The sequence below is a fragment of the Asterias amurensis genome, chromosome 1 (genome assembly GCF_032118995.1).
Source record: "Asterias amurensis chromosome 1, ASM3211899v1".
Classification (NCBI taxonomy): domain Eukaryota; kingdom Metazoa; phylum Echinodermata; class Asteroidea; order Forcipulatida; family Asteriidae; genus Asterias; species Asterias amurensis.
In genome coordinates, this window is record NC_092648.1 from 35,991,836 (window position 1) to 36,013,536 (window position 21,701).

A 21,701-nucleotide genomic window follows, 5' to 3' on the forward strand; every position below is an offset into this window, starting at 1 on the left:
GCCTATATATAAAAAATCCAGAGAAGAAATCCTCTCACTAGCTGCTTCAAAGAAACGAAACCAAGATGGACCAACTTGAATTCATCGACACCAAGGTACTGAACCGAAGTATTGAAGAGTCACTGGGTGTTGCTTTGGGCGCTATGGTACCAGGCAACCGGGTAGCTTTCACCCGATTCGTCTCAGCTTTCTACGGCATCATTTGCGTCGTCGGACTCGCAGGCAACCTGATGGTTGCCGTTGTGCTGCTCCGGGTTCGAACTCTACGGTCAAACACCAGTGATTTCTTGGTTCATCTCTCCGCTGTAGATTTCATGGTCTGCCTTTTGGTCATCCCTACGAATCTAGTACCGGCGCCCAGCCCCACTCCAAACCCAGGACTATGGGGTGAATTTTGGTGTCGATTTTACATGTCTGGTTTCGTTTTCTGGTTCTTTACGGTAAACTCAGTTTTCAGTCTGATTGCCGTGAACTTGGAGCGGTACGTAGCCATCGTACACCCGCACAAATACAAGACTGTATTCACCAAACGAAATAAGTACATAATGATCGCAACTTGCTGGATTCTTGCTGTGGTCACCCATTCCTTTCACTTCTTCATCTTTGATGAAGTTGATGTGGTTGGATGCCAACGTTTGGGGTGGCGGAATCTGTTTGCTAGATCAGCTTACGGATTGTACAATTTTACAATCAACATACTAATTCCATTGGCCGTGATGGTGTTTGCCCAACTCAGGGTTATTTCGACTCTGAACACACAAGTCAAGATGTTGACTGCACGTGCAGGTAAGCTTTCACGTTTTTTATTTCAAGATGTTTTATTGGGGTAGACTATCTGTCATGGATTGTGTCCACTCGAAAAAAAAATCATAGTTCAAAGGGTTTTGACCCATTATGGGTCAGGTGTACCCAGAAAGAAGCAGAAACGGGTCAAGGCACATGGTCGTGATCCGGGTCAATACTGAATATATACACAATGAGTGTAGAGCCTATCTTTAAATCATGTAGCCGTTGTAAAAGCCGTGTGAAGATAGTTTTTTTGAGGTAATGTTTATGCGCATTTTACATTAACTTATCTGGTCATTGTGCCACAGTAAAAAAACAAAATTCAAACGACATTGCAATATTTTTCCCCGTGTTGCTGTGATTGGCTCTTTCCGTCAGGTTACGTCATCGTGAAACTGGCCTGCTCTTTTACCAAATCATTGCAATTTCGTTTTAAAAAAAAATCGCCACCCGGGCTACACAGTGGCGCTCAATTTCAGATCAAAAAACTTTGCGCACTTTGTTTTTTTAGTCCTTGTGTTTCCAGGCCGTCCTCTCTACCGGTATGTTCAAACGTGTTTCTGTAGTAAATAGCACTGACAGAGGAGGAAATAACAAATTTTTGGATAATGTGAGGGGAAAGAAAATACAACCGCAAATCAACTGTTCTAGTTTCGAAATATTCTTAAAGGAACACGTTGCCTTGGATCGATCGAGTTGGTCTTTGAAAAGCGTTCTGTAACCGTTTGTTATCAAATTGGTATGGTTAGAAAGATGTTGTAAAAGTAGAATACAATGATCTACACAAATATGCCTCGAAATTGCGTGGTTTTCGTTTTACCTCGTCGACAAACACGGTCGACCATTTATGGGAGTCAAAAATTTGACTCCCATAAATGGCCGACCGTGTTAGTTGGCGACGTATAATGAAAACCGTGCAATTTTGAGTGATACTTGTGTGGATCATTATATTCTACTTTTAAAACATCTTTCTAACCATATGCATTTAATAACAAACTGTTTCAAACGCTTTTCATAGACCAACTCGTCCTATCCAAGGCAACGTGTTCCTTTAAATTCACCTGGAAGTGGTATTTTGTCAATAAAGCTTTTGTCACTAAAATATGTGTTTTGATGGGTGGAATATGAATAAACAATTAGCTAAGGTTTAAAACAATTAGTTTCCATGTTATTTACAAATTTGAAAAAAGACCGACCCGAGAGGGCGCTGTTCGTGACGTCAATCGAGGCGCGATGAATCGCATGCAGTGCCAACACAACATAGTGACGCTTGGCGCAAGCTAAAAACATGTCCTCAAAGTTTAAACAATACCTGATTTTTTTTCACGTTAGGCAAATGCTCCTTTAGGTTCGTTACGTCTTTCGTACCTTCTTCGACTTCCCCACTAGCTGGAAAAATTATTGGGATGGCGTTATGTTTTAGAAAAGAACTTTTCTCTTCATGTCAAAATGTGGGACCGGACAACTTGGCAAACTGACCAGCAGCAATACACCTAGTCGACATTGCCGGGAAAATGCAAAAAAAAAGTTTTTCAAAACGTACAAACTCACGACTAGGACTTGAATGTACTTGCACGTACGTGTGTTCGCTGTTCGATCGAGGCAAAGTCTTCCTCGATTGACGTCACAAAATGGGTAGGCGGAGTCACCGCCACACAACTTTATTTCTTTTTTTTTAACCATATAAATCGTTAAAAACAATTACTCAAAAAATTATTTTATTGTTCAGGACTATATACTCTAATTAAAGAAAAAGAAAAAGTCTATTTCCATGTGCCTTTAAAGGAGTTTTAAAATTTCAACTGCAGTCATATAGCGCCTATATATCTATAAGCTATTTACCCAAATAAAGCACACGGGTGTTTTACAATAACATAATGTTTAGATTGGGTTCGTCAAACATAATGTGTTAGTGCTTTGACGGACACAAGATGGACATAAATTGGTTCAAAGTTCTTACATGTCTGACATCATTTGCTCTTATCGTGATATTCGTTTGAAAAATACTGCGTCCGGTTGTATGCTCGTATTAAAGACACTAGACACTATTGGTAATGACTCAAAATAATTGTTAGCATGAAACCTTACTTGGTAATGAGCAAAGGAGAGCTGTTGATAGCATAAAACATCGTGAGGAAACAGCTCCCTCTGAAGTGACATAGTTTTTGAGAAAGAAGTAATTTTCAACGAATTTGATTTTGAGACCTCAGATTTAGAATTTGAGGTCTCGAAACCAACCATCTAACCGCACACAAACTTCGTGTGACAAGGGTGTTTCTTCTTTCATTATTATCTCGCAACTTCAACGACAGATTGAGCTCAAATTTTCACAGGTTTGTTATTTTATGTATACGTTGAGATACACCAAGGGAGAAGACTGGTCTTTGACAATAACCAATAGTGTCCAGTGTCTTTAAGTGCAGAAGTGACGTAAATCAAGCATGATCTTAAACCACACAACTTGTGTGAGCAAGGGTGTTTTTTCTTCCATTATTCATTCGCAACTTCGACGACCAATATTATTGAGCTTAAAATTTCACAGGTTTTTTATTATTATGCATATGTTGAGATACATCAAACGACAAGACTGGTCTTTGACAATTGCCAACAGTGTCCAGTGTCTTTGAGGAAAGATTTACTAAAGCCCATCGAGAACCGAAGCAAAGGTCATTATTCTTAACCATATTGACTTGGGGCCTATAACTTTATTTTCCCTGTGTTTTTTTTCCAGCCACCGGTATCTGTCCAAATGACCAGCATGAAATGTGGCAGCTCAGAGCATCTCAATCCCTGGTAAAGACTCTCCTTGCCTGCGTCATATCATTCGCCGTGTGTTGGACTCCGACCCACCTTGTCTACTTGCTTTTCAACTTTGGTGTTCCCGTTCAGCTTGAGTCCCCGTTTACGCATATGACCATTGCCTTAGCGGTGGCTAACTCCTGCCTGAATCCAATCATTTATACTCTGCTCAACAAGCCATTCCGTAAAGGGATCAGGGGAGCGTTTTGTAAGCAGCGGGATTCGAACCGGGTTGGTGAGGGAGGTGGACCTTCTGCTACTGTGACTGTGGCCGAAACACTGCCATAGATCTTCTTTAATAGCCGGCTACTAACTTTGGAACACCGCTCCCATCAGTATCATGAACACAATATTTCAGAAAGTGTCTTTATTCACCATCAATTAGGGTGCGTTCGTTTAGTTTCCCTGGGTCGACCCCGGTCTGCCCCGGTACGTTCGAATAGCTTTGACGGGCTCACCTTGGTCAGCACCCAGTGCCCTGCTTGTGGAGTGGGTCACTTGGGGGTGACCTGAGGTGCATGCTGTCACCACGAGAGGGCGAGTGTGATCGTTCGATTAGCTCTTGTCATGGGCTCACCCGAGTAAGCACCGCGGGGTACACCCAGGGAAGCTTAACGAACGCACCCATAGTTTTTTGTATACCCTTGTTCAACACGTGACGTTGTTCTCCTTTGTAAAAAAAAAATATAGTATGTCTATTATTATATAATAATATGGTATAGCCATGAATATTAAAATCGAAGTAGTATAGATTCACTGGAGTTCACCTCTGTCAAAAAAGCACATCTGTAACAACAACATTTTACGGAATTTTGAACCATTGATCGGCACCAAAGTGAACAATGTGAGAATCATTCCGCAGTTTTCACCGAAGATGGGTTCACTGTTTAAGACACTGGGGTCGATTTCACAAAGAGTTAGGACTAGTCCTAACTTAGGACTAGTCCTAGGAGATATACAAATTGCATGGATAGTCCTAAGTTAGGACGAGTAACTGGTCCTAACTCGAGATAAGACTAGTCCTAACTCTTTGTGAAATCCACCCCTGGACACTATTGGTAATTGTCAAAGGCCAGTCTTCTCACTTGGTGTATCTCAATATTATGCATAACATAAAAAGCCTATGAAAATTTGAGCTCAGTTGGTCGTCAAAGTTGCGAGATAATAATGAAAGGAAAAAACACCCTTGTCCTTGGGCGCGTTCATCTGATTGGACGTAAAGCTCAGGTCTCTTGTATTGTGATGCACTCCGTATCGCGCCAAAAAAGTATGCGGTAAACACTTCTGCGGAAACTTCAGTGACATGGATTTTTGTTCGTGGTAGTTTTCCTCGTCGACCAACCAGATTTCAAAATTTTTATAACTTAATAACCATAATTGGTTTGCCCTTATATTTGTTGCAAGGAATAATTTCATGGAGATGAAATAAAATTTTGTTGAAAATGACGTGACACTGACATACAAATGGAATTAATAGACCAATGAAAATTAATAATTTGAAATAAAATTTAATAAAAAATGACGTGACATTGAAATGACAAATGGATTACATTTTTATGTTTTTTACTCGATGAAACCCGAAAGTGATTTAATTCATCGACAGCCGAAGAAATGAGGATGCGTCCCCGTTCGACATTGGAGTGAAACAATCAAAACTGCAATTTTCTTGTATGGAAAAAAAATTGAATTAAGTGTGTGCTTGTATATGGCGCACATCTGGGTCAAAAGATAGGCTTTCTCACATACTGAGTTTTACTAAATCTCCCCTACTTTCTACTTCAATTTGATTCTCACCATAAATTGGTTCACTGCTAGCTGAATACGCCCTCATGGGATGTCTCTTATAAAATTGTAAATTTTATTTAGGGCGGCGGATTGCAACCGTGGGGATCTTGGGGATTAAAACATAGCATAACAATTGAAAATTATAACTGGCACGGCTTTCGGCTTTCACGAAATGCAGAAAATAGAGTAACTGATTCATTGGATGAAAAGCTTTTTGACCTAAAACTTTGTTTACTTGGGGTACATTCAAACGACTGATGTCAATTGTGGACTGAAGAAGAAGAAGTCGTGGGGGTAGGGGTTGTTATGTGACAGTAAATAAAAGTGGAAATATAACATGTAGTTTTGTTCAAGCTTAAAAAAACAAGAGGAACAAATTTGAAAACGGATTCGTTCTCTATTTGGTATTCAAAAAAGTTCCAAATGTGGTGGTGGAAATAAAAATGATGTTCTTTCAAGGGTGTGGAACATACTTTGTAATCTTTGAACTCAGCCAATTCATATGACGTTGCATCAAATAAAAGGAGACTGCCACAGTCAATACGAGAGAGGACAGAAGCTTATCCAGGTACCGTTTGAGTCTCCTTATGTTACATAAATGAAAATGTACATGTATTGACTGCCAAGAGGCTAGTGCTTGCTCATTGTCATATTATGAAAATCAAATTTTATTCCGAAATTGAGGATTGAGGTGTCGGTAGTTTGGGGAGGAAGATGATGACCGGTGTCGCATGCAATTGTGTCTTCTATGAAATACTATCCGGAGGACATTATTGCATATGCAACAATGTCCGCCGGACGGTTTTGCATATGCAATCGTGTGCGCCCAGACGCTGCTGTATAATGCAATTGTGTCCGCCCGGACACATTTGCATATGCAGTTGTGTCCGCCCCCGTGCAAAACCGTCCTGGCAGTAAATTAAACGCCCTTGGTCGACAGAACACATCGCCGTGTTTTACAAGCTAAGTGCATGTCATAATTATGAATGACATTGGAAATGTTCGGCCGTTGGGTAATCGCTGCAATCATAAAATACGTGAATATCCATGCTGCATACGTAGGTTTAGTGCGTGCACGCTAGCTTACGCGCGCACACATACATGTACAGTCATGAACATGTCCGCCGGACGGTTTTTGCATAGCCCCGGACACGATTGCATATGCAAAAGTGTCCGGAGCTTACAGTATTGCATGGTGGACACAATTGCATCTGACACCGGGGCTTCTCTATTGCTTGTTCGGGACTTTTCCTATGCTGAGGGCTCGGTAGATGCGTGGAGGAAGAAATGCCAGGTTGGATTGTTATACCTCGGTAACAAACTGAGAAGTTTGATTGGTCGAGAACCAATCACGTGACGTGCAACAAAAACGCCTGTTACATGGCTCAGGGGTCGGGTAACATGAAAAGTGATGTACACCGGTGTACATCACCTTGATCGTTCCCAGTGTTGTTCGATTTCCAGCGCTGTGTACGAAACGCCCGCGGGTTCGAGGGAACAGTAGTAATTTTCCACGAATTTGATTTCGAGACCTCAGACTTAGAATGAGGTCTCGAAATCAAGCATGTGAAAGCATTGACACAACTTCGTTTAAATTATATTTAAAACATCACACCGAAGTATATACCATCGGTATATGTCCTGCTGTATTTTTGTATTTATTTATTTACTATTTTAATTGTTTATTCGCAGACAATTTAGAAAGCAACATATTGCGCTCCTCATTTATAAGCGGCTGCCCTACTAACTTTCCGCCCGTCTAGCTGATAGTGTTATATAACTCAGTTCAACCAGCCATATGACCCAACCCAACTTTACACGAAACTACTCATTTTCATTTGAATTATTCATCATGTACAAGTTTCTTTACATACGCCTTGAAAGCCTAAACATTGGAGCACTTGTTCATTCAATTAGTGTCCTTTTAATTAGCTGTTCAGGTATATTGCTCATTACCCCATTACATAAACTTACTCCCTCTGCGCGGTAGTGATTGCCAATGCTTTACAGGTGGACAAATGCCAACTAATGTAACTGCTGGGTGGGTCGAGCCAGCTGAACTGAGTCAGCTCATTAGCATAAGAATAAACAAAGCCCTGTGGGTTCAAATAGTGCCAGGACGAGATAAAAAAAAAGTGAAATTCCAGCTGACGAATTTTGCATAATTCCCGGAGAAAGGTTCTACGTTTCACGTAAACAAAATATAAATTACACATATTGTGGCACAAAATGTTATATTTAAGCTTCATTATTGACTATCTATCTGTGAATAAAGAAAGTGGATTGACAATTTAAAAAAAGGCTCTCATTCTCGAACGTGCCAAAATGAAAATGTAAACATTGCAATGTGTTACTGTTTTTGACAATAAACAGGTGGTGCATCTCTATTTCAACATAAAACACACACCCTAGGCTTCTTGTGCTAATAAACTGGTCATTTTATTTTGTCAAAACTAAAAAACTTCTTTCTATTTCGAGGAATTCGAAACAATAATTGGGCTGTGCAGATTTTTAAAGCGACACAGAAATTTGACACCAATGGAATAAACGGAACGCTTCACAGCGATTGGTCGCAACGGACGCTGTGCACGTTGGCTACCGTTATTAAACAAAATGGCGACTCGCATACCAGCACCAGAAAAAGCAACTCTCTTCGAAAGTGAAAGTTGAAAGAGCTTCTGTATCTCCCAAAGATGGCTTCTTTTGGATTTTTAAACACAAGACATTTGTGTGCACACGGTGGTGCTATTCTTGTTGTATTTGTCATTTTAAACTGCGTACAACCCGCCATTTGCCAGGGATCGGGAGCCTTTCCGCAGCTGATAAATGCCGCCGAACGTAAGCCAATTTCTACCGTGCCCGACATCGGAACTTGCGGGTACAACCCGGTCACAGGTGGGCTTGTTACAACTGCCTTTTGCCGGAGTTCAACTTTAAATTCTTCAGTCTCGTCATGCCATCAAACAATTTGTTCGCAAGGATGTCCAAGCAGGACTAGCACCCCTTCCCCATCCCAGATTTTATTCCCTTCTTCCCCTTGCATTCGGCTGGATTCTGTCGACGTTTCGCCGGTGGCTATGCCTGGTGAAAACTCGCAGATTTTTGATCCTGGATGTTTTATTTCCCCTGGGGTAGTACCTACTGTTGGTGTCAATGGAAGGTTCACATTGGCTGTTTGGTTAAAACCTGATCCGTCTTTAACTCAAGAGGGGTGAGTATTTTATTTGATAGGTTGAAATACTTAGGCCTAGAAAAATGTTTGAATAATTTTTTAAGGCCTACAAATTCAAATAATTTTAACTTCCCCATGATTATTGAAGATGTCACAAAAACTAGAACTCTGTAGGAGGTTGTTGGGATAATCATAACCCTGTAAAAAAAAAGGCTGTGTATATCCATGGAGGTAGGATTGGTATATCCAAAAAACGTTCCGTATTCTGCCACCACTTTTTCACTTACTTTTACTAAAAGGAATATTCTCATTTGAGTAAATTAGAATCTATACATTTTTATTTCATAACGAAAAAAAAAACTGGTGGCAAGACACTTTTCCCTCAATCCTCCCATCCCATCTCAGCCAGTGGTACAATTATCGGTCCTAAAACATAATAATACAATTCTCAAACACAGCACACTGATCAAAAGTTTGAGCTGTCAAACCACTCAAAACCATCACAACTGACAAATGAGAATATGGTTTAAGCACAAACCTCACTTGATTGTACTCCCACCACGCAAAGTTTCAAACATAGTGGCTACATTTAGCAGCATCAATTATTATGAAGAAGATAATTTTTTTAAAGGTTTTTTTGAAGTGCAAGTACTTTTTTAAATATCATAAATTATGGAACAAGGATGAAGAATGAAAGAAGATGATTTACAATGTATCAACCAAACTATTTGCAAAAATGACTGCACCTTGATATTTGTATGAACAGAAGTAAGCATAGAGTTACAAAGTAATGAAATCATAAACAAGCCATTTTCAGAGAATTTTCCAACAAAGATTAAAAAGTGAAAGTTTACACCCCACCCCCTCCACCCCACCCCTGCCTTCCCAATAAATCCAGATGCTTGAACTAATTCCTTGTAATTTGTCCTCCCAGTGCGTTACTTGAGAAGCGCTCCAGTTTTAATGGGCAAATCATCTTCACCGTCTTGGTCTCACAAACTGTGATCTCCCTTGAGTACCGCACAAGTCCAACTTTGGCCTATCTCATCAGTGCACAAGCTGACATTTCTCCTACACGATGGACACATTTGGCTTTGCAGGTAATTTAAATCTCCTTTACCAACAGCTACGACTTCAATTAAAAACTAGAAAGATCAGCAAAGTTCATATTGAAATCTTTTTTTATAGGAACACATTGCCTTGGATCGATCGCTTTTGTATTTGAAAAGCGTTTGTAACAAATTGTTATAAAATGCAATGATTAGAAAGATATTTTAAAAGTTGAATATATTGATCCACACTAGTATCACTCGAAATTGCGTGGTTTTCCTTTTACCTCGTAGACAAACACGGTCAGCCATTTATGGGAGTCAAATTGTTGACTCCCATAAATGGCCGAACGTGTTAGTTTGCAAAGTAAACGGAAAACCACGCAATTTCGAGGCAAATTTGTGTGGATCATTGTAGTCTACTTTTAAAACATGCATTTTATAACAAACGGTTACAAACGCTTTTCAAAGACCAACTCAACCGATCCAAGGCAACGTGTTCCTTAAAGGTCTTGATAACTTGGTTGTTTTTAATTTTCTATTCCCATTAATAGGTTACGTTTGTGAGACTGCATTGCAGATTCAGTTTCTTTGTGCACCCTGAATTTTTTATGTCCTTACAGATTTGCTGAAACTCACAGTGTATTTATATACAGTAGATTGTCATGGTGGAAAAATTCCCTTGGAATATTTCGTGTGAAATTCATTTAATAGTTTTTTGAGAAATTAACTTTTTTCTAAATGTCCAAAACTCAATATTAACTTATTTAGAACATTTAGTTTTGATCTTAATTGATATGTTTTTTTGGCTTAATTTTCTGATGACTCTATTTATAAGGCCATATATCCTTTGTGCCATACCAAGCCTGGATCTATGCTGTCACTCTATAATATATTGAGCTCTTACAACTTCAAAAAAATGTTGCTTGATCTGTGGATTGTAGTTTTTTGCAGACAGTATCCAGTTTGTTCGGTAAAAAGTCATCTTTTATTCTCATGATTTAGCAGCAAACCTTTTACCAATAAAATGTTGTTATTGGACAAATATGGCATAAACCCATTTATTTTACCATTTTTGTAGACTAACTAAAACTGTTGATCTTTTTTTCCAAGGTATATGACAACAAAATCAGTTTTTTCATCAACGGCCTGGCAGCAGATGGCACGGCTCTTGACACCCAGACGTTACAGGGCCAGATGTATGATGAGAGTAACGCCATTGTCAGAGTTGGACAAAGACTAACAGGTAGGGCTCACACAGGATCATAGCAGTGTTTGTACTAGATAACTAGTCTTGTTTCAAGAAGCACAACTGTTTTCAAACCCTGTAAGCCCACACATGCTTGTGGCGTACACATGAACGAGCAACAGTATTATTTTCAGGGAACATTTGCAAGGGCATCTGTCTTTTTAAACGGCGATATAGCCTGGGCTAATTTATGCGTAGTACAATACATACAGGTACCCACGTGTAGGGCCACAACCCTGCTGTTTTTCTAAATAATTAAGTTTTTATTGGCAATAATTTTAGTGGTGATTACCAAACGTACACCTTCCCTTTAAATGCAGACCAGTTAAATTGTTTTGTCCTTTCTGTTGATTCTGAGTCCTTGAATGAATGAAGGAACAAACAACAACAAGATGACCATGCCACACTGTTCATTTGAAAGCCTTCAACACACATCAGCGCTTCAGGCCTAATTTATGAAACCCACACAGATGTGCTCTGAAACAGCTATTTATATTAATTTGAATAGTTGTAAACCGTCTGTACCCACTCCAATTTAATTTGTCAGTTTCGTGCGTAGTAAAATTGACTTCTTCATTTAAATTCACCTCAAGTTCTAACAGATGGTCTTTCCACATAATGCTAAAATGATAATTATTTGTCTGTTATTGTTTGGCGCATTTAACACTCATTATGTTAACGTTGGTTAGTAAATCTTGCTTTCAATTGAAATTTAATTTTGTAAAGTGCAATTGATAATTTTTAATCTGGAGAGTTATAGACCAATGATAATTTTGGCGTTTTTTTTTTTTTAATTGGGATCAAAAAGTTTTGATGTTTTTTGACAGAAAAGGTATTTATGAATGGGAATAAAAATGTGCTTCGGCTGGTATTAAACACCCTGTTTAAAACCGCAGTCTGGATGCTGATATTACCCTCGTCTCTGGCTACTGGTAATTATCGCATCCAGACTGCAACCAGTATTAAACAGAGTGTTTAAAACAGTTGCAGTAATTTTCACCAAGTAAGATTTTATGGTAAACAATCCCTTTAACATTGTTTCTTCTTCAATTTTCCAACTTGTTCAGAGGGGAACCAGTATCTAGGACGGATGCAAGATTTCTTTGTCTTTCAAGACACACTGACAAATCGGGAGATTGTTGAGTTGGCTACAGGGTCCTTCCCAGGGGTCCATGCTCAGTCAGAGTGCAGGTGCCCAGACTCACATCCACGGATCAACCCCCTGGAGGATAGGTAAGAAAAGGGCTCAATTTCATGGCTCTGCTAACCGCAAAATTCTGTGCGAAAATCCACAGTTAGACCAGGGCCCAATTTCATAAAGCTGTTTTAAAAGCAGAAAATATCGGGTGATCTTTGCTAAGCAAAAAATTGAGTTGAGTACTAGCCGCAACAATGCAAACTACATGTAATTTTGACTGATAACCTGTTTCTGCTAAGCATTACAGACGTTAAGAAACTGGGCCCAGACAGCACAGGATGCAACAAGAAAAAAATATCTAACATTGCTTTGAGCAACTTACTTTTTATTTGAGGATATTCATTATTCTTTCACAAATTCGTAAAACTAGTTTATCACAAGACCAATATGTGTTTGAAAGAGTTCTGTGATTGTCTTATAAAATTGCGATGCTCTGTGCTAAAAAACAGGCACTTCCTCCTTAAGTCAAAACTGAGTTCATTTGCTTGTTAAATAGTTGAGAATAAGAGATTTCAAGTATCTCTCAGAGGCAAAGTATACCTTTGATTTTTGGAACCATTCAATTGTTTTTAATCCTATACAATTGTTGATGTACAATAAGACTAACCTGTGAAAAATGAGGAAGCAACGCCTGAACCGGGTTAGAGTCTGAAAGCTATTGATTTTAATCTTTCACAGACTCTGTCTCAAGAATGGTGAGCCAGACACCACTGATGACACCTTAGCACGCATCGGAGAGTACGCTTACCCTCTAGAGTTTGCTAACGATGGAGACGTTGGGAGCAGTTGGGTGTCTACGTTCACCGATGACATCATGCTGTATGTTGACCTCGTCAGTGGGGAGTTCCAGGTACTGTAGCTAAACTGTGTAATTAACTCCCTGTCTTTTTTTCAAGAGCAGGCTAAGCGGCGTCACCTTCAGCTAATTACCCGTCCCCAAACAAAATGCTAAAATAAGTAACCTGCTTTTACTTTGTACATTGTCCGCACCTGCTAGTTTGCACTTTGACCAATGTATGAGTATACTTCAGAGGAGGTTTCAACACGGTATAAGGAAGATGATGAGATGATGATGATGTGGCCATGTCCTGATTTAACAATATTTAAAATTCGGGTGAACAAAGCCAAATTTACTAGAACTGGATTTAAACCCTACGACCTCTGGAACAACATGGTGCTCAGCAAACTAAGCTGTCTGGTCCTATGATGGCGATCTCTGTCAATGTTGTCAATATCTTTGTCTGGGAAGTGCCAGTCAGAAGCCATTTAACCTTAAAATCATTTCCAGATTCTGTTCTTTGTAATTTTTTCTTCACCCCAAAGTTGAATGAAATTAACCAAGTCACGTTTCCCTTGTGGTTTATTTCTTAAACATTTCTGAAACAACACTAATAGTTATAGTCAAAAGTATCCCCAACAAACTGTTGAAACTTTACCAACTTCTTTTATACTGATGGATTTTTTGTTTTTTTAATTCAGGTTTTCTACGTGGTTCTACAATTCTACAGCCCTCAACCCACATCAGTCACCATATCCCGCCGACGTAACGATACGTTAGATTGGTCCAACTGGCAGTACTATGCAGAAGACTGTATGACAGCGTTTGGCATGCCGAATAACGGACCTCTACTATCACCCTCCTCCGTCAACTGTCTGCAATTTTCAACGTAAAATATAACTTCTTTGCTGCATGTGGGCTATTAACTAACAAATTGTTTTGTTTCCTCTGGGGGAAAAAGGAGGGTTGATATGTTTGTACAAACAGTTAGGTACAATGGGTGATAATTTGGGAGATCCATGTAAAGCCCAGGGAAAGCCTAGGCTTATGCAGAGCCTGCGGTGGATTTCACCAAACTCATTGAACCCATCCTAACTCGAGATAGAATTTATCTTCACGTTTCGTGAAATCGGCTGTAGGTCCCTTTAGTTTATAAATTAATAGGTTTTAGTATGATGGACTCTGCTTACCGTGGAATTCTGTGCTTAGAACTGAATAGAATCGCATGCTTGGCATGGCAGAATTCAGTGTTAAGCCGTGCCATGAAACTCGGGTTCGATCCAACTAGCTCCAAGAAGCCCAGTTTCCATCAGTTTCAAATTGTTGTCTCTATTTGCCTACTTTAGGAATCCACCTGTCCCCTACTCCAAGGGAAACATAACTTTCCAGCTCCTGTCACCGGAGCCTATCGCACGCCCCGGCCACAACGACTTCTACAACGCTCCGGAGCTACTGGAGTTTGTACGGGCAACTCAGATACGCATCCATTTGCAGAATCACTTTTACATCACCAACCGACGTCATGGTTATTATGGCCTGGAGGAACTGACTGTCAGTGCAAGGTAAGAGAGGACTTATAGTTTAGCCTTTTCCTTACAATTGACTTCACACACTCGACTTTGCCATGCTCACCATTTTGGTGGTCAATAGGTGTGTAAAGGCTGCATTGCCTAAAATGCACACTTTAGTGACTTTGACCACCAAAATAGCGCATGATGACATCAGGGCCCAATTTTATAGCGCTGCTTAGCGGCCGATTTTGTGCTTACGGTGCGTTTTCCATTTCAAAGCGCTGCTAACCATAAGCACACGAAAAGGCATGCTATTACCTTCTGGTGCTTACCGCTTGGTAATAAATGATGTCACAGTGCAAATCCATGGTAAACGCGCAATACTGCTGCCCAGTTTTTCTGCTAACCTGTGGAATACACTTGCGCCTTAGCAAATGTTTCTGCTACAGTAAGCATGCAAATTTGATTACCGTTAAGCAGCGCTATGCAATTGGGCCCAGGTGAATTGGGTCAATAGGCAACTTTAGTAAACTGCACTCATACTCCCGTTTATCTTTCTTTCCATTGGTGACTTTAGTCGACCAAGCTTACACACTTTCACTCACTCATGCATTTAAAAAAAATAAAAAATTGAAGCACAAATCTGAATTATAGGGCACTACAGGGTAAAAATATTGATAAAAATTGCACAGTAAAAAGACATTAAAAAAACACCATCGCGGTACGAGGGTGCATAAATTAACAAAGATGACAATAAATAGAAATATAAATTTGATAAATCACTGAAAGGGCATTATAAAAATGCACATTGTGTTGTGGGAACCCTCTTATACATTGAAACCCCACTATGAAATAAACCACCTAAAAACAGGGTATCCTTGAAATTAAAAACGTAATTGCCCAAAATAATTGTTTTAAAAAGATGACCAAAAATATAACACAACAAAGCACATAATCCTGAGCGCAAATGCCATTTGTTGTAAAGCTGTAGTTTTGTCCATGTTTAACCTCCTTACCCAAGCTTATCATCATTGGAAAGAGAAGGATTGGATCTTTCCAATGATGGTTAAGTAAAATAAGACTACTCTAAATATGCAATCTCTTTAAATTGGAGTTGAACTGGAGAAATTTCCTGAAAAGTGTTTGAGATTACAGATCACACTCAGGAAAGTAAGACAATGAACTTTGACGTTCGTTGGCCAATCTCTATGATTTAGGCCTATGGATTGAATAAAAGGAAATTCCACAAGTGAGAACAATAAGTTACTTATTTTGCTTGAATTTTGCTTTGAGTCATCCTAGGGTGTGATACAGTGCTACAAAGGACTGTATATTATTATTCTAAATTTGAGGTTGAACAAAGAAAAATGGACTTGGGTTGGACCTGAACCTGTGCCCTCCGGATTAATGTGCTGGATGGGGCTCTACCAACTGAGCTGTCTTGCCCTATTTTGTCAATATCTTTGTTCCAGAGGGTGGTTTATTACTTGTTACTAATAACAATACACTGTGTTTATAAAGCGCTCTAACTAAGGGAAGTACCACAGCGCTTTACACACAATAAACAACAAGCAAAGAGAAATAAACAGATTTAGCAAACAAATCAATTGAACAAGTGGGTTTTTAAAGATTTCTTGAGTACTGCTAGTGAGCTGTCATGGTTAATTGTTCCTGAGTATAGGGGCAGCAGTGTGGCAGTTTTTTCCCCAGTAATTGAGACAAATTTTATACAAACCTGAACATAGAAAGAAAGAATTTTTTTTTTTTAAACGACCCATACTACTATTTTCAAAAATTATGTTGATTTCATTTTGTTATCATAATTTCTTTAGATGTGACTGCAGTGGTCATGCAATGGAGTGTGATCTCAGTACGTCCCCATACCAGTGTGACTGTCTGCATAACACCATGGGAGATCATGTAAGATATTCCTATTACCATAGTTACATGTAAACAGGGGCTAGTTGACAACACAACACAACACACAGAAGACGATCAGAGCATACTGATCGAAACGTCGAGTTAACCCAACGGTTCTTTTCAGAACCACCCCAACTCATTTAGAGATTGTTAATACATGGTGTTACCGCAAACTCTTCTATATCTTATCTCCACCATGCAAAGTTTCAAATCCTACACATAATAAAGGTACCATGTATACTGTGGAACAAGATGATGGATATGAAAACACATAGAGAAAGAATTCCCTGCTTTCAACATCATCTATTTCCACTTCACCAGTTTACCTGCTTATGTGTATTGTGTTGTCATTTAGCCTTCAAGAAATACTCTGCTCGAACTTCATGCCAATAAAAAAAGTTTTACATTTGTGGAGAGTAACACATTTTTATACTTTTGCATAACAGTGTGACACGTGTCAGCCCCTGTACAATGATAAACCATTCCGTCATGGTGACCAGGAAGCTGCCTATGCATGTAAACCATGTACATGTTACAACCACGCTGAGAGCTGTGATTATGACATCACGGTGGATCCGTTCCCTGGTGAACATTCAAGGTAAAATGTTTAAACAGTAATTAAGGGACGCTTTATTGTTCCTAGTTCTCAAACTGATTTTGAAACTGATCTTTTCTTTGGAAGTGTTGGAGTTTTCTTTTTTGGTCGAGTGTTGATGTTTCCTTCACCGATAATTTGTCTGAGATCCCACTAAGGCCAGTCTTATTTTTTTTCTTGTAACTTAATCTATTGCAAGTGTTGCACATTAATGGAAGTAGAGCCTAAACCCATATGTTTCTTGATCACTAGGCAAAGTTTACTCACTATTAAAGGAAAACGTTGCCTTGGATCAGACGAGTTGGTCTTTGAAAAGTGTATGTAACCATTTGTTATAGAATGCATATGATTAGAAAGATATTTTAAAAGTAGAATATAATGATCCACACTAGTATCACTCGAAATTGCGTGGTTTTCCTTTTACCTCGTTGACAAACAAAGTCGGCCAGTTATGGGAGTCAAATTTAAATGGCCGACCATATTAGTTTGCAAAGTAAAGGAAAACCAAGCATTTTTGAGGCAAATGTGTGTAGATCATTGTATTCTACTTTTTAAATATCTTTCTAACCATATGTATTTTATATCAAACGGTTACAAACGCTTTTCATAGACCAACTCGACCGATCCAAGGCAACGTGTTCCTTAAACAGACCTTGCTAAAGGCCCTTTGACTCTTTGGAGACGCAGAATGCTTTGTAGGTTGTCAGACCTCGTTTTTAACGAATGATGTTATCGTAGTCAAGTTACTTGATTCAGGTCACTGGAGAAGGGCCAATTTATGCCGTTTGGGTGTTACATACACATGGTGTCACTGCAATTCTTACAAATCCCTTTAAAATGAATAGTTCCTGTTTGGTGAACCTTTTTTTTTTTATAATGGAAAATATGAAGAACTATCTTACCTTATCTTGATTTAAATCTTGACAGGGGCGGTGGCGGAGTCTGCAATGACTGTGAACATAACACAGAAGGGCGTTACTGTGATCGTTGTAAGACTGGTTATTACAGAGCACAGGCAACACCCCTTGATTCTGCCGATGTGTGTATGCAATGTGAGTGCTTTACCAATGGAACTGTAAACACCTCAGCCATTTGTGAATTGGTGAGTTTTCTATTTCACTCCAATTATAAATTTTATTTGTTATTGGATAAAAACATATTTGCTGCAGTAAGGCCACCAAAAATTGTCTGTTTGTCTTTGACTGACCGACCATCATTTGCATCTGTTAAAAGACATTTTAACCTTTTATTCCCCCCCCCAAAAAAAAAAAAATACATATATATATGTATATAAAAAATAAATGAAAATTCTATTGACCAACCTTACCGTTTGAGAACCCGCTATGGACAAACAAACAGTTTTATTTGTTGGCCTGACTGACAAATTTATAGATTGGCTGTGTTGTTAAGACAAATACCAATCTGGATGTGATAAGATTGAGGGGGCAAGGAAGTTTTAAAAAAAATAGTGAGAATGACCGACATATTTCCTCTCTCCTCTCCAGGTTGATGGGCAGTGTCCTTGCAAAGCCTTCACCGTGGGTAGACAGTGTGATACCTGCCGACCAGGGTACTTCAACCTACAGAGTAACAACCCACAGGGATGTGATGACTGTGGGTGTCAGGAGGCAGGCACGGTAGGGGGAGATACAATCTGCCATCAGACGACTGGAATATGTACATGCAAAACCAATGTCATTGGTAAGTGTGAGCAGCAGCTAGATGTTGCCAATGTTCTCCACACATGTATTTTGTGAGGGCGGGCCGTCCTCCCTAAGTTTAGGCCGCCCTGCCAAATAAATGCCTGCCCTGCCCCAAAAATGACAAACAGACTATTTTTAGCCTGCATTATATTACGATCTAAACGAGTAGCCGACAAGCCATAACGGACTTCCAAACTGCAGCACTGGAAATGCGATCGTGTACAAAAGTTAATACACGATGCACACACAACCACATGGTTCGTATACTGAGTGTATCCAGCACACACCGCACGTGCATGCAGCCTTACAATGTTGGTCGCCCATACCATGGAGATGCCCACACCCACCATGCATAAACGACACCACTGTCCAAAGAATTTAAATTATGAACCTTGTTAAAATTAGTCGAGGACAACCAGCGGAAAAGTAACATTCAGGACAAGGTTTGTTTGAAATTGGGTGTCAGTGAAACCATGGGGGAAGTTTACAGTGCCCGGGGTTATCATTTTGTAATTATTTGTTAAAACCATTTTAATCCCATCAGGTGAGAAGTGCGACCGATGCAACTACGGCTTTTTCAACCTGAGCGCCTCCAACCCCGAGGGGTGCCAGCGATGTAGCTGTAGCCCCATCGGGGGTTCTAGTCCCTACTGCAACCCAGTCACAGGTAGCTGTCAATGCAACGTAGGGGTTCAAGGGCAGAACTGTGATGAGTGTGTGGATGGGTATTATAGTCTGGGATCCGGAGGTTGTCTACAGTGTGACTGTGATGAAGACGGCAGTGTACCAGGCTCATTTTGCGATAAGATCACCGGGCAGTGTCTGTGTAAGGCGAATGTGGAGGTAAGTTAACGTGGAATTCAGGGAGCGGTGTATGTTTTGTAATTTTGCTTAGGGTGGTCGGGTTGGCGTAGTGGTATCTTGTCCTGCCTTCCACCTCTTGGAACCTGCTTCAAATCCCGTCGAAGAGCAATTATTTGGATTGGGTTTTTAATCCCTACCTTACTGAGTGGGTTTTCCATGGAATGTTTATCTGGGGTTTTCTTCCCACATCTAAAACAAACTTCCTTACTTCTCCATTAGGTTCTTGGTTAGTACAGTGATTATAAGGTTTGCTTTTCTGAGAGTCCTTGGCTTCACAACCAGAATAAATGGGGAAAAAAAACATGACTGTGTGTCCAGCGGTCAATTTTATAGGCCTGCTTAAGCATACAAATATTGCTTAATTTCCACTAAGTAAAAATTAGCAGGAAACCAGTCACACAAATGATACATGAGAAATAGCAATTTGGTTGGTAAACCTCAGTTTGGTAGAAAGCAAAAAGATAGATGTGCTTATCTACTTTAACAGAGAGTGCATCTTTTGTACTTCGGAACGATGTCACGTTGGGTTATTTCTTTAAATCATATTTTTTGGCTGCTTTTGGGTTGTTCTAATGTGTATTTTGAAATATTAAAACTGATTTAAAAAGAAGTGAAGTTTATTAATCCAAAGTACAAATCACTTCTGTCCAGGGACATGGCTGTGACCAGTGTCGTATCAACACCTACAATCTACAATCCTCCAACACGGAAGGTTGCAGCGAGTGTGCATGCAACCTCGCTGGTACGGTCAACGCATCGGAATCATGCGACACCACGTCAGGCGTGTGCTCCTGCAAGCCTCTGGTCACTGGGCGTACCTGTAACCAGTGTATTAACAACAACTGGGGACTGGAGCCCACTAATCCCGATGGGTGTTCCCCTTGTGGGTGCGATCCAAGCGGTACTCAGCAGGGCTCTGGTGGGACTCTACTTGGGTGCGATCAGAACTCTGGACAGTGCGCGTGCCTGAGCGGAAGAACAGGAAGACAGTGCGATCAATGTTCAGCAGGTAAACTACTCCACAATCACAGATATACCTGTTTGGACCATGCAAAGCTTCAAATCTTAGTTAGTAATATTTTTGTTTTGTTCTGAGAAGAACCAGAAGTGAGATGATTCTCACGTAAATAAGTTTGTTGTTTTATTTATACATCATTTTTACCGATAGAGCCTTCTCGGTATATGGACCCAAGCTCTGGAATAAACTTCCCAATCACATCAGGGACACAACATCATTCAACACATTCAAGGCACTTCTAAAAGCCCACTTGTTTCAGGAGGCCTACTATCAATGACTTTTTATTTCTTCTGTGCCTCAGCGCCTTTGAGCAAACGTTTGATTTAGGCGCTATACAAACTATGTTTGATTGATTGATTGATCAGTTTCTCCACAAAGCTTCTTTACTAAGTAGTATTTTTTGGTTGTATTTTCCCCATCAGGTTATATTTCTCCAGACATTGGTGGTGGCTGCTTACCCTGTAACTGTCATCCCAGTAGCTCATCCTCACTATCCTGTAACCCTGTCACCGGTCAGTGTCAATGCAATGACTCTTCAACCTCCGGGGTGTCTGGACGACAGTGTGACAGCTGCCTTCCAGAGTTCTGGAACTTTAATGCCGTCACAGGAACGTAAGTCATGATTTCATTAATAGTTCTAGCTTTCTTGTATTTACCCTCCTCTGTTTGTGGCATATCATGGCCGAGCAGTCTAGGTCACTGGACCCAAGCTCTGGTGATGTCAGCAGCAGGGTGGTGATTCGATACCCAGTCATGATATTTGTGCCTTTGAGCAAGGCACTTGACCATAACAGAGATTCCAAGTTCAGAGGCCAGCTATGCAGGAGATTTTTAACCCCCCCCCCCTCCCCCACAAATTTTTGTGTGTTTTTACTCGGACATTGGAGTCACCGCCGGAGAAAACAAATCTTGGGTTTTTTTTTTCTTCATAAAATTATTTGTTGAGAAAAAGTGTTTCAACATAAATTAAAAACCTCTTCAGTATATTTAGAACTCACATGAGGTACACAGGAGATGTTGCTGGTTAAAGTGTCAGATTATTTCCCCCCCCCCCCCCAAAAGATAAATTTCTGGCTAAAATGATCCACAATCCTCCGCCAATGACTTCTGCCTGTTGAGTCTACGCTCGTGGAGCGCATTCAACGAATTTGCTAACATATCAAGACAAACTTGTGTGCAATTCACGCTTTGCACACTGCCGAATTGCCGTTTGGCGGCTGAATCTTCTTACAGAGCAAAACTGAGAATCTGAGAATTTGCGCTATGTTTGAACG

General features: G+C 40.0%; 2 protein-coding genes across 4 annotated transcripts in view; both read left to right on the forward strand.

Annotated features, from left to right (window-relative positions):
* The first annotated feature begins 65 nt into the window (after nucleotides 1-65).
* On the forward strand, nucleotides 66-3,873 carry LOC139944795 (galanin receptor type 1-like). The gene is made up of 2 exons (XM_071941940.1): nucleotides 66-786; nucleotides 3,518-3,873. The coding sequence occupies exons 1-2, from the start codon at nucleotides 66-68 to the stop codon at nucleotides 3,871-3,873; spliced, it is 1,077 nt and encodes a 358-aa protein (XP_071798041.1).
* A 3,996-nt stretch (nucleotides 3,874-7,869) lies between these two features.
* LOC139938442 (usherin-like) overlaps nucleotides 7,870-21,701 on the forward strand; it is a 64,776-nt gene continuing 50,944 nt past the window's right edge. For all 3 annotated transcript variants that reach the window (XM_071933977.1, XM_071933985.1, XM_071933994.1), the window contains exons 1-14: nucleotides 7,870-8,581; nucleotides 9,477-9,642; nucleotides 10,705-10,837; nucleotides 11,908-12,073; nucleotides 12,717-12,888; nucleotides 13,518-13,705; nucleotides 14,163-14,378; nucleotides 16,160-16,247; nucleotides 16,694-16,845; nucleotides 17,770-17,944; nucleotides 18,348-18,543; nucleotides 19,090-19,388; nucleotides 20,061-20,418; nucleotides 20,850-21,039. In XM_071933977.1, the coding sequence (XP_071790078.1) occupies nucleotides 8,064-8,581; nucleotides 9,477-9,642; nucleotides 10,705-10,837; nucleotides 11,908-12,073; nucleotides 12,717-12,888; nucleotides 13,518-13,705; nucleotides 14,163-14,378; nucleotides 16,160-16,247; nucleotides 16,694-16,845; nucleotides 17,770-17,944; nucleotides 18,348-18,543; nucleotides 19,090-19,388; nucleotides 20,061-20,418; nucleotides 20,850-21,039 (3,017 nt within the window). In that variant the 5' untranslated portion in view covers nucleotides 7,870-8,063. The remainder of the gene's footprint in view (nucleotides 8,582-9,476; nucleotides 9,643-10,704; nucleotides 10,838-11,907; nucleotides 12,074-12,716; nucleotides 12,889-13,517; nucleotides 13,706-14,162; nucleotides 14,379-16,159; nucleotides 16,248-16,693; nucleotides 16,846-17,769; nucleotides 17,945-18,347; nucleotides 18,544-19,089; nucleotides 19,389-20,060; nucleotides 20,419-20,849; nucleotides 21,040-21,701) is intronic.

Excerpts from the sequence above, each read along its gene's own strand:
- LOC139944795 (XM_071941940.1), top strand. The coding sequence starts at position 66 with ATGGACCAACTTGAATTCATCGACACCAAGGTACTGAACCGAAGTATT. Across the intron at positions 787-3,517 it reads GATGTTGACTGCACGTGCAG|CCACCGGTATCTGTCCAAAT; the intron begins GTAAGCTTTCAC and ends TTTTTTTTCCAG.